Source organism: Sus scrofa, chromosome 15 (assembly GCF_000003025.6).
Source record: "Sus scrofa isolate TJ Tabasco breed Duroc chromosome 15, Sscrofa11.1, whole genome shotgun sequence".
NCBI classification, from domain to species: Eukaryota; Metazoa; Chordata; class Mammalia; order Artiodactyla; family Suidae; genus Sus; species Sus scrofa.
Genome location: NC_010457.5, coordinates 27,281,064 through 27,294,154, shown reverse-complemented (window position 1 = coordinate 27,294,154; position 13,091 = coordinate 27,281,064). Strand labels below are relative to the sequence as shown.

Sequence of the window (13,091 nt, the reverse complement as noted above, 5' to 3'; positions counted from 1 at the left end):
ACATTTATGCAGAATGAGAGAGGGAAATGAAAATATCATTAAAAATTTAGATAAAAAGAGGCATTGTAAAATAATAATGGCTGTGATCTCTAATTTAAAAAACCTATACTGAACAGATGTATATATCAAGTAAAATGTCAAACAAATATAAAAAACACAACTACTCATTCCTAATATCAGACACTGGCTAACACTGTCCTGACATGAGCCGTGTGTGTTCCAGGACTCAGAAGTTGGGGATCCAGGCTGATGGAAGTGGTCATTGGTTTTCCAGGTAGATGAGTAAACTGATAGGCAGTGTTCAAGGAGAAGAGCCAGGGTTGGGAACTTGGGTAGGAAGTCATTCAGATACCAGCTGAATCGAATGGGAGAACAGCTTGAAAATGATCAATATTCAGTTTATTACAAATAATAGCTGTAATAACCATCCCAGGTCCTATAACAGGAGGAATGCTAGTCGGTTGGCTTGATGGACAGAAACAGTTCTGAGCAAGATCTTGATGTTGATTCTCACAGTGTTGATAAATCAGATAAATTAGGAATGCAAATGGGATCTGAGGGATATATTATTAATGTAAAATTAATAGGTATACACTAACTATAGCCTTACAGGTGCTTATGAAGTACTAGAACCATCAATACTATATACGTAAGAAAGAAAATCATCAATATGTGAAGTAAGTTTTATGTCCTAAATTATCTGTTAGTGAACTAAACCTATAATTTGATAGAGTAATTGTGAACCTCAAATTCTCAACAACTTGAAAACTTTAAAATATAAAACAGGGTAAAAATGTACACTCACACGCAAATGTGCAGAAATGCAATTTTGCTTCTTATACCCACCTGAATTCAATATGTTCATCAGCCCTGCTTCCCCTGATGGCAGAAAAATCTGACCTTGACGATAAATGATAACTAGTTAATGCCTTTAGAACTTACTATGTTATTGTGTAAATATTGGGTTACATTGGGGTTTTTTCTTGCCCTTCTTTCCTTTTCCCTGGGCCCTTTTTGGGCTGGGGGGGCTTGTGTATAGCCATGCACTGAATAAAGTGTTAGCCTCTGAAGCTGCTGTCCATGGTACCTGCAGTGTCTCAGGCTATAAGGTAAAGCTACCTGGACACTGGGACCTGCAAGTCCAGCTACAAGCCCTTTGCACAATTACTGAGCACCTCTGTCCCTCCAGGTCTCCATCCTGCTCTCATGGTCCCAGGGGACCTCAGCTCACTCTGCTCCAGTGATCAGGCTGTTGAGGAGCAGCCTTCAGAAACTTTTGTGTTGTTACTTCCCACTGCCCTGACCTGCCTCCCTCCCACCTACGTTTTGCTCTGGAGCCATGCTGAACTCAAAGCATCTTTAATAGGCTTCCAGTCATCACTATTGTAGTAAACAGGGGAGAAATAACTCCCTGTGCTTTCCAAGATCTATCTTGTGACCTCCACCCACACCTCATCAGGTTTCAATCTCCCAGACAGAACCAAAGAGCAGGCCCCACTGCATATAACTCTAATTGTATCTCCTAACATCCTCCACCCAGACTAGAGTGAGTATTGCTCTTTAATGTAATGAGAAATACCAAATTTGCAATATATACTATCCTTCATACTATTTGGCTTAAAAAACTGTACCTTAAATCCTTTACTATTATTAAATTTGGGTGGATTTGGTCACACCAACGGCATGTGGATGTTTCCCGGGTCTGGGGTTAAACTCCCACCACAGCAGTGACTGGAGCCACAGCAGTGACAACACCATGTCCTTAACCCTCTGGGCCGCCAGGAAATTCTCCTTAAATCCTTTAAACACTTTGTTGTTGTTGTTTGAAAAGTTTTTCTTTCCTTTCTCTCCTTTTCAGATATTGTCTTATGACTGTTATTTTCCTAAATCACAGCTGAGTGAAGTAGACATTTTTTTCACTAGTTGAGGGAGATGACCAAAAAAAAATTGAAAGAATAAGTTTTTCATTATATATTTAAAATTATAAAAAATAAGAACTTGTATCTACACAAAAACTTGTACATGAATGGTTACAGAAGTTTTGCTTTATTTATAATTGTCAAACCTGGAAGCAACCAGGGTGTCCTTTAGTATGTGACTAGATAAATAAACTGTGGGTCATCTAGGCAATGGGATAATACTCAGTGCTAAAAAGAAATGAGTATAAGCCATAAAAAGACATGGTGAAACTTTAAATTCATATTACTAAGTGAAAGAAGCCAACCTGACATAGTTACATACAACATGACTCCAAGATATGATATTCTAGAAAAGGAAAAACTGTTGAAATAGAGATAAATTAGGAGTTTGGGATTAACATATACACATTACTATGTATATAATAGATAACCAGCAAGATCCTTCTGTATAGCACAAGGAACTCTACTCAATAACTTTTAATAACCTATAAAGGAAAAGAATCTGGAAAAGAATATATGTATGATTCATGTGTATATATATATGTCTGTATATATATATATGTATACTTGAAATTAATGCAACATTGTAAATTAATTGTATCTCAATTTTTAAAAATGTCAATGGTCAGGGATTGGAGTCAGGGCCTGGGGGGAAGGATGGATTGGCAGAGCACACAGGATTTTTAATGCAGTGAAACTATTCTATATTATACTGTAGTGGTGGCTGTATATTTTTATATATTTATCCAAACTCACACAGTGTGAACCACCAAAAGAAGACCATAATGTAAACCTGGACTTTGGGTGATTGTGATGTGCCACTGTAGGTTCACCGATTGTGACAAATAAACCACTGTGATGGAAGATGTTGGTACTGGGGAAGGGGACTATGCATCTGTGAGGGCAAATGGCATATGGGAAACCTCTGTGCTCTCCTCTCAACTTTGCTGTGAAACTAAAATTGCTCTAAAAAAGTGTTTAACAAAATAAACAAAAGAAAAAAGTGCACCTATATTTTTTACCTTATAAATTTGATTTATACAATTTACAAAAGAAATCTTTTAAATGCAAATAACTCAAATTGAAAATATTTGAATACTGCAATAAATCAGTGAAGATGTTATCAAAGCAGTATTTTTACAAAGTGTTTGTGAAATTAACAAATTTGTTTTAAATTTTCCAGAATATTCCTCAATCCTGATGAAACATTTTTAAATGGAGTTGAAGATAAAACTCCCAGAGTTTTTCTTAGAGACAAATTTAGACTTGATCTAAATACTTGGCAAAAGAAGAAAACTAGAGCTCAAACTCATTTACTATTTAAAATATGATCACATGTCTTTTAAGGCAAATATAACAAGTGTAGTTCAATCAAAGAGAATCTATTAATTTATGATCTATTAATATAAGTCAACACATCAATAGATTAAATGTAAAATACCCTGTGTTCTGTCACATAAATTTTTGAAAAACCAATGGATAAAACTGAGCATTATTCTCTCATTTCAAATGAACAAATAAATAAATAAGCAAGTGAGTGATTTATGCATAAAATGGGAGTAAACAAATATGTATTTAATGTGATGTGGAGTCAGAATCCTTATATACACTGAGAAATATATAAAAAGGACTGTTCTTTTTTGTTTGTTTTGGTTTTATTTCAAAGTTATATACTGTGATTATTATTTCTTGTTTAAAAAGTTTTGTCTGTATTTTAGAAAGTTTTGATCAGGATGGTGAAACAAAAATTGCATAAAAATAGAGTTAAGTGTTTTAAATATTATTTAAATGGTTATTTCTTTTAAAATTTCAATGACATTATCTGAACATATTATTTAATATACAAGTATCTGTATAGAGAAAACAATAGGATGGGTATATAGTTTACTTGATAAGATGTTTAATTTATGAAAACAGCTCATTTACATAGGAATTTATTGAGACATAAGTGTCATGTAACATTATACTGGTTTCAGATGTGTAGCACGATTTGACATTTGCATATGCTGTAAAAATGACCATCACAGTAAGTCTAGTTAATATCCGTCACCACACATAATTACAAATTTGTTTCCTTACAGTGAGAGCTTCAAAGATCTACTCTCTTGGTGTCTGTCCAATATGCCATACAGCGTTATTAGCTATAGTCACCATGGTGATCACTGCATCAGTTGACTTACCATTTTATAACTAGAAGTTTGTCCCTTTGACCCTTTCTCCATGTAGATGTGTCAATGGACAAAATAAATTCTCAAAATTCAAATAATTTTAAATAAAATCATTCTGAAGTAAAACTTAAAGATATCAAACCTTGGAATAAAACAATGGTAAATAAAAGTGGCGGCAGGGTTAATAATTCTTATCATATAGTACAACGTATAAGGAAACAGTTTTTTACAATAGTGTGTAAAATGAGGGGGGGATAGACATCTGGACATAGACATCTGGAAGTAGCCTTTGCTTTATCTGTAACTATTCATATGAAGAGGACACACTATAACTAAGAGAACAGACCCTCCTGGAACACACCCAAGCATTATATTAAGTACACGCTGATGGTAACACTGCAAAGCAGTGAAGAGAAACTGAGTTACCCATTAAATGATGTTGGGATAAATATAGCTATAGAAACTATCTGCTTCTTGTTTATGATAGGAAGACTATTCATAACAAATCATGTTTGTTTTTAAATGAATACTTCTTTTACAAAAGAAATATGTAGTCATTTTTACCTGAAAGAAAAGGGGTAAAGAAAACTAGTATCCTACAGCCTTTCCAGAAATGGAAGTTCACTTGACAGTTCAGTGTATTTCCTCAAGTCTAAACTGTAAGCACATTTTTTATTGTTGACATCCTACTTTACATCCAATTATAACTCCTACATTTTCAATCAATATCCCACTCATTCCTCACCTTATAACAAATATTTATTAAGCACCATTATTGACAACTAAGTCAGATTCTATTATATCTCTTCTCGGTTGTTTCCTTAAACAAATGTGTAGGATATTTGAATTGTTTCTTACTTTCCATCTTTGTAAAAATAATTTCTGAACAATTGCTCATAAGACATTTTTGGTATAATACAGCATAAACTAGGTCTGAATAAAAGTATATTTTGTGTCTCTTGGCTTTCGTTTGACCTTAGTCTCTCAGATGTTTGTCTAAGAGATAAATATAAAGACGTTGATTGCTTTCCTTTTTTCCTCCTCTGTAAATTATTGTTTTATTTAGTATTAAAAGGGTTCAAACAGTAAGTAAAATAGTTTTGTAAAATAAGCTCTTAAAAAGCAAGCAATTACAGTTATTTTTATGTGGGCTAATCAAGTATCCTTTCAAATGTGTAATCAAGTGGCATCTATTGATTTTGTGAGCCACTGGGCTCATGCATACAATTGAATCTAATGAAATTCACTTGCTCACTTTCCTTTTCCTGTTCCTTCAGAGCTTATAACTAAAGGTTGATTTTGTTTTTTCTCATAAAGCTTAGTTTTGGAGGAATTCCAGTCCCAGGCAAACCTGGAACCTTCCTAAAGAAAAACTTCCACGGATGTATGGAAAACCTTTACTACAATGGAGTAAACATAATTGACCTGGCTAAAAGGCGGAAGCATCAGATCTACACTGTGGTAAGTCAACATCCCTTCCAACTTGATGGGTTCTGCCACGTTAGGGTAAGTCTTGCTTCCCCATCCTACCCCTAGCCCCTCCTTGTAATATGTTTACAGTACACTCTTGGAGGACCTGTCAGACTCCCAGGTGAAACTGGAGAGGGAGCGGCAAGGCAGGGACCCAGTCGTGTGAACTGTATTGTTGGAAGAAAAAAAATGCATCAGAGGCATCTCCACACTCCTGGCTGTGCGTTTGTGCCAGCTGTGGGTGAGGTTTGCAATCTGCGCTGGGCTCCTGTGCATCTCTTTGTTATTCCTGGGGAAACCAACAATAGAACCACAGATTCTGTTAAACTCTATAGCTCGGGATTACATATTTGTCTACTTGTTGTTATTTTAAAAATAGGGTTTTTTGAAGAAGAGAGGTTAAAATGTTGGTGTTTTTGAGATTCCTTTTCTATCATTGTCATGCTGGCAAGTGAAATCATTTTTTAATTAATCAATATTTGTCTTCCCCCAATAGACCACGAGTCGAGTCCCATGAGGGTCAGGGTTGTCTTTCTTTCTTACTACTTAGCCTTCGTAATACTGAGCTGGGTGCTTTGCATATAGTGAGTGACCAGTAATGGTGTGGGTGTTTCCAGCTGTAATTGCAGATTTATCTATTTCTCTTTTTAGTTCTATCAGGTTTTGCCGCATGTATATTACAACTTCGTTGTTTGGTACAAACAGTTAGGGTTGCTAAAGATTGCTATGTCTTCCTGGTATATGGACTCTTTATTATTATATCATGTTCTTCTCTCTCTATGATACTTTTCTTTGCCTTAAAGTCTAATTAATATGATATTAATATAACCTCCCTTAGATTTATAAAATAGGAAATGGTCTTAATTACCATTTAATTAGCTCTTTCCCCAAGTATGTGTATATGTGTGTGTGTGTATCTTTATATATAAAGATAGAAATAATTTTACTTTTAACCTTCTATATCATATTTGAAGTGAGTTTACTGTAGACAGTAAATAGTACAGTCATGTTTTTTAATCCACTCTGTCAATATGTTTTTTATGTGGTATATTTAAACCCCATACATGTAATGTTAAGGCAATTAGATCTCAAATGTGTATTTATTTAATTATTGTTTTGTCTGATGTCTCTGTTTTTTTATTTCTCTCTTTATCTTCCAGTATGTTTCTGGAATGATTTTCAGAATTCCGTTTTGGTTTATCTCGTATTTGAATATCTTTCTATATATAGCTTTTGTTAGTGATTTGTTTAGTATTATATACGCATAGCTTATTACAATTTACTGATATTTATCAGTTTTAATGAAGTGTAAAATCTTACATACATTTACATTCGTTTACATTCCAGTTTATTATATAACAGTCTTAATTACTATTTCCTTGTCATGTATTGGGAATTATATTGGTGTTAGTTTTCAACTGCTGAAGTTGATGATATATCAGGGCTCAAATGTGTGATAGCTTCAAATGTCAAACATAATTTAGAAAACTCAAGAGGAAAAGTAAACTGTATTGTATTTACTCATGTTTTTGCTTATTATTGTTCTTTCTTCCTCTCTTATTTTCCTAGATTCCTTCTTTTGTCAATTATTTTCTATTTAGAGAACTTCTTTTATCCATCATTTTATTTTATTTATTTTTTTTCTCAAATATTTTCTTTTTTTTATTTTTATTTTTATTTTTTATTTTTTTTTATTTTCCCACTGTACAGCAAGGGGGTCAGGTTATCCTTACATGTATACATTGCAATTACAGTTTTTTCCCCACTCTTTCTTCTGTTGCAACATGAGTATCTAGACATAGTTCTCAATGCTATTCAGCAGGATCTCCTTGTAAATCTATTCTAGGTTGTGTCTGACAAGCCCAAGCTCCCAATCCCTCCCACTCCCTCCCCCTCCCATCAGGCAACCACAAGTCTCTTCTCCAAGTCCATGATTTTCTTTTCTGAGGAGATATTCATTTGTGCTGGATATTAGATTCCAGTTATAAGTGATATCATATGGTATTTGCCTTTGTCTTTCTGGCTCATTTCACTCAGGATGAGATTCTCTAGTTCCATCCATGTTGCTACAAATGGCATTATGCATCCTTTTTTATGGCTGAGTAGTATTCCATTGTGTATATATACCATGTCTTCCGAATCCAATCCTCTGTCGATGGACATTGAGGTTGTTTCCATGTCCTGGCTATTGTGAATAGTGCTGCAATGAACATGCGGGTGCATGTGTCTCTTTTAAGTAGAGCTTTGTCCGGATAGATGCCCAAGAGTGGGATTGCAGGGTCATATGGAAGTTCTATGTATAGATTTCTAAGGTATCTCCAAACAAAATCTTAGCCAACCGAATCCAACAACATACCAAAAAAATTATACACCATGACCAGGTTGGGTTCATCCCAGCTTCACAAGGATGGTTCAACATACGCAAATCAATCAGCATCATATACCACATTAACAAAAAAAAAGTCAAAAATCATATGATCATCTCAATAGACGCAGAAAAAGCATTTGACAAAGTTCAACATCCATTCATGATCAAGACCCTCACCAAAGTGGGTATAGAGGGAACATTCCTGAATATAATCAAAGCCATTTATGATAAACCCACAGCAAATATAATACTCAATGGGGAAAAGCTGAAAGCTTTCTCACTCAAATCTGGAACAAGACAGGGATGCCCACTCTCACCACTGCTCTTCAACATAGTTTTGGAAGTCCTAGCCACAGCAATTAGACAAACCAAAGAAATCAAAGGCATCCATATAGGAAGAGAAGAGATCAAACTGTCACTGTATGCAGATGACATGATACTATACCTAGAAAACCCTAAAGACTCAACCCCAAAACTCCTTGAACTGATTAATAAATTCGGCAAAGTGGCAGGATATAAGATTAACATTCAGAAGTCAGTTGCATTTCTGTATACCAGCAATGCAGTTGCATTTCTGTATACCAGCAATGAAACATTAGAAAAGGAATACAAAAATACGATACCTTTTAAAACTGTACCTCACAAAATCAAATACCTCGGAATACACCTGACCAAGGAGGTAAAGGACCTATATGCCGAGAACTGTAAAACTTTAATCAAAGAAAACAAAGAAGATGTAAAGAAATGGAAAGATATTCCATGTTCCTGGATTGGGAAAATCAATATTGTAAAAATGGCCATACTACCCAAAGCAATCTACAGATTCAATGCAATCCCTATCAAATTACCCAGGACTTTTTTCACAGAACTAGAACAAACAATCCAAACATTTATACGGAACCACAAAAGACCCAGAATCGCCAAAGCAATCCTGAGAAACGAAAACCAAGCAGGAGGCATAACTCTCCCAGACTTCAAGAAATACTACAAAGCCACAGTCATCAAAACAGTGTGGTACTGGTACCAAAACAGACAGACAGACCAATGGAACAGAATAGAGAATCCGGAAATAAACCCTGACACCTATGGTCAATTAATCTTTGACGAGGGAGGCAAGAACATCAAATGGGAAAAGAAAGTCTATTCAGCAAGCATTGCTGGGAAACCTGGACAGCTACATGCAAAGCAATGAAACTAGAACACACCCTCACACCATGCACAAAAATAAACTCCAAATGGCTGAAAGACTTAAATATACGACAGGACACCATCAAACTCCTAGAAGAAAACATAGGCAAAACACTCTCTGACATCAACATCATGAATATTTTCTCAGGTCAGTCTCCCAAAGCAGTAGAAATTAGAGCAAAAATAAACCCATGGGACCTCATCAAACTGAAAAGATATTTTATTTTTTTTTATTATTATTTTTTTTATCCATCATTTTAAAGTGTCTGTCCTGGTGACAAATCCTTTTAACTTTTCCTTCATCTTATCTTTTCTTCCTTCATTCTATCTGTTTCCTTCATCTTGGTATTTTTCAAGGATATATTTCTTGGACATGAGATTATGGGTTCATAGTTGTTTTCTTTTAGTATTTGAAAAATGTTGAGCCACTTCTGGCCTCAGTGGTTTCTGGCAGTATTTCTAGTTGATACAGTTATTTGTTTTTCATATTCCCCTACATATAGGATGACATTTCTTTCTCACTGCTTTCTTTTTATTTATTTATTTTATTTTATAATGATTTTTATTTTTTCCATTATAGCTGGTTTACAGTGTTCTATCAATTTTCTACTGTACAGCAGGTGACCCAGTTACACATATAGCTATACATTCTTTTTTCTCACATTATCATGCTCCATCATAAGTGACTAGATATAGTTCCCAGTGCCATACAGCAGGATCTCATTGCTTATCCATTCCAAAGGCAATAGTTTGCATGTATTAACACCAAATTCCCAATCCTTCCCACCCCCTTTCCTCCACCTTGGCAACCACAAGTTATTCTCCAACTCCATGATTTTCTTTTCTGTGGAGAGGTTCATTTTTGCCATATATTAGATTCCAGATATAAGTGATATCATATGGTATTTGTCTTTCTCTTTCTGACTTACTTCGCTCAGTGTGAGAGTCTCTAGTTCCATCCATGTTGCTGCAAATGGCATTATTTTATTCTTTTTCTATGACTGAGTAGAAATGGTGTATATATACTACATCTTTTTAATCCAGTCATCTGTTGATGGACATTTAGGTTGTTTCCATGTCTTGGCCATTGTGAATAGTGCTGAAATGAACATGGGGGTGCATGTGTCCTTTTAAATGAAAGTTTTGTCCTGATGTATGCCTAAGTGTGGGATTGCTGGGTCATATGATAGTTCTATATTTAGTTTTCTGAGGTACCTCCATATTTTTTTCCATAGTGGTTGTACCAATTTACATTCCCACCAACAGTATAGGAAGGTTCCCTTTTCTCCACACCCTCTCCAGCATTTGTTATTTGTGGACTTATTAATGATGGCCATTCTGAGTGGTGTAAGGTGGTACCTCATAGTAGTTTTGATTTGCATTTCTCTAATAATCAGTAGCGTTTTTTTCATGTGCTCGTTGGCCAGCTGTATATTTTCTTTGGCTTTCTCACTGCTTTTGATATATTTTCTTCATGTTAAGTTTTTAGAAGTTTGACTGTGATGTGTCATGGTGTGGACTTCCTTGGCTTATCCTGATTGGGTTCACCTAGTTTCTTGAATCTGTGAGCTTACATCTTTCAGCAAACTTGGGAAGTATTCTGCCATTTATTTGAATATTTTTTCAGCCTTTCTCTCTTCCTAAATTACAGGGATATGAATGCTAGACCATTCATTATATTCTCACAGGTCCATGGAGTTCCCAGTTGGCTCAGCAGGTTAAGGATCTGGCATTGTCGCTGCTGTGGCTGGGGTTTGGTTCCCTAGCCCAGGAGCATCTGTATGCAGTGGGCACAGCAAAAATAAAAAAAAAAAAGAAAGAAAGAAAGAAAAAAGAAAGTATTCTCACAGGTCCCTGATCCCTTGTTATCTTTTCCCCTCAGTCTGTTTTTATCTGTTGTTCTAATTAGGTAGTTTTTGTTGTTAAAATTTCAAGTTGATTCTTTTTTCTCATTCCCTTTGCTTTCTTATTGTGCACATCCATTGTTTTTGTCATGTTTGATACAGTATTTTTCCCTGCTAACATTTGCATTTGGTTCTTCTTTACATCTTCTAGTTCCTTGTTAAAATGTTCTATTTTTCAGTAAGACTTTCTATTTTCTTATTTGTCTCAAATGTGCAGTTGTTATTTGGAGGGTTTTCATTTTAATGACTTATAAAAAATATTTGTCAGATATTCTAACATCTTGCCATCTCTGTATTGCCATCTATTGACTTTCTGTTTCAATTCAACTTGAGATCTCCTGCTTCTTGGTATAATAAGACTTTTTATAATTGTTACCTGAATATTTTAAGTATTGTGATGAAGCCTATTTAAACCTTCTGTTTTAGCTCTTCCTGTGACACTGTCCCAGTGGGGGGAAGGAGGATTTTGCCTCAGTTCTGCTAGGTGGGAGGGATCCAGATTTCCCATCAACCTCCACTTAAACCCAAGGATAGGGAAGTACTTTGTAACTACCAGGTGCAGAGGGTGAGCCTTCTGGTTCCTCCTAGCTCGTCACTGATACCTCCCTGACTGGGAGGGTAGGAAAACCTCATTACTGCTCTCCATGGGACCTCCAGTGACACCACTGTGTATGTGGGGGTGGGGGGATATGTGTGTGTGGTGTGTGTATGTGAGTGTATGTATGTGTGGGGTGTGTGTGTGTGGTATATGTGTGTATGTGGTATGTGAATGGTGTGTGTGTGTGGTGTATGCATGTGTGTGGGTGTGGTATGTGTATATGTGTGGTACTGTATAAGTGTGGTATGTGTGTGCAATATGTGTGGCATGTATGTATGTGACTGTGGTGTGTGAATTTGTGGGGGTGTATGTGTGTGTTGTGTGTGTGTATGTGTGTTCAGTGTGTATGTGTGTGATGTGTGTGTGGCACATGTATATGTATGTAAGTGTGGTATGTGGTGTGGTGTGTATGTGGGGGGGCGTGTGTGTGTGTGTGTGCATGTGTTTGTGGCTTGCGTATGTGTGTGAGGTTGTGTGTATGTGTGGCAAAGAGAGGGGAGGGGGGCCTTGTTATCACTGGACTCTGGTAAGTAAAGTGCTGACTCTTCTTCAAGCCACCTCTGAGGATATGTCTGCAGGAAGTGGTGGGTTCCCCCATTACTACCTGGGGGTGATTGAGAGTCCAGACTCTTTTAGGCATGGAGTCTGCATGGATACCACAGGGAGAGCCTTGATGCTATTCACAAGGTTCAAGGCCAGGCTCTCTGCTTGGTGTCTGACAGCCCCTGGCTGGAGGTTTTGAACACCTTGTTGTAGTGTGGCTGGGTAGTAGTGTGGCTGTGGATGTTTTTAAATTTTGTTGGCTGATAAAGAGCAGTTACTGCCTATAGGTGGTCTGCCATAGTCTGCAGCTACTTTCCTGGTCCTTGGATTAGAAAGATGAGGCTTCTGAAAAAGACTGTCTGCACCAGCTGGTCTCTCTGGCTGCTGGGTTCTTCAGCAGCAAGTCAAGGATAAAGAATAAAAAATGAAAATTGAGGGTACACTCCAATGCTGCTCCTTGCGTCTCAAGATCCTAATCCATGGTTGCTTTCTTCTTTCCACCATTTAGAGCCTTCCAGGTTTTCTTTATTTATGATGTCCAGAGTTTTTATATTGTGCTTAATGGAAAAAATTGAGAAAATCACATTATTGCATCTTCCCAGAAGACTATTAAACTAATATTATTTTAAAACCTTGGGCAAGAGTAGACCTCCCTATCATTGACTGGCAAACCCTGATTCTCCTTGCAACCTGATCCTTGTACTTTATGGGAAAACCATGAAATTTAAATGTCCTTAATGTTTGTTTTTCCCTTGATAAATTTAACCTGTAATAAATATGTTATATTTGGGGGTTCCATATATTAGCACATTTTTAAAATGTAGCTGTTGGTTTCCAAGTTGTGGATCAGTCTTGCTTGAAGAAAATCATGCTTGGGTTAAAGGTTGTAATGTTTTAAAAGATGTGTCCCTGGAGTTTCCATCATGGCTTACA

The 13,091-nt window shown here is 36.2% G+C and overlaps 1 protein-coding gene across 1 annotated transcript in view; it reads left to right on the top strand.

Annotated features, from left to right (window-relative positions):
- The window catches only part of CNTNAP5 (contactin associated protein like 5), an 865,036-nt gene that overhangs the window by 446,186 nt on the left and 405,759 nt on the right, over nt 1-13,091 (top strand). The window contains 1 exon segment of the mRNA XM_021075830.1: nt 5,405-5,548. Within this exon segment, the coding sequence (XP_020931489.1) occupies nt 5,405-5,548 (144 nt within the window).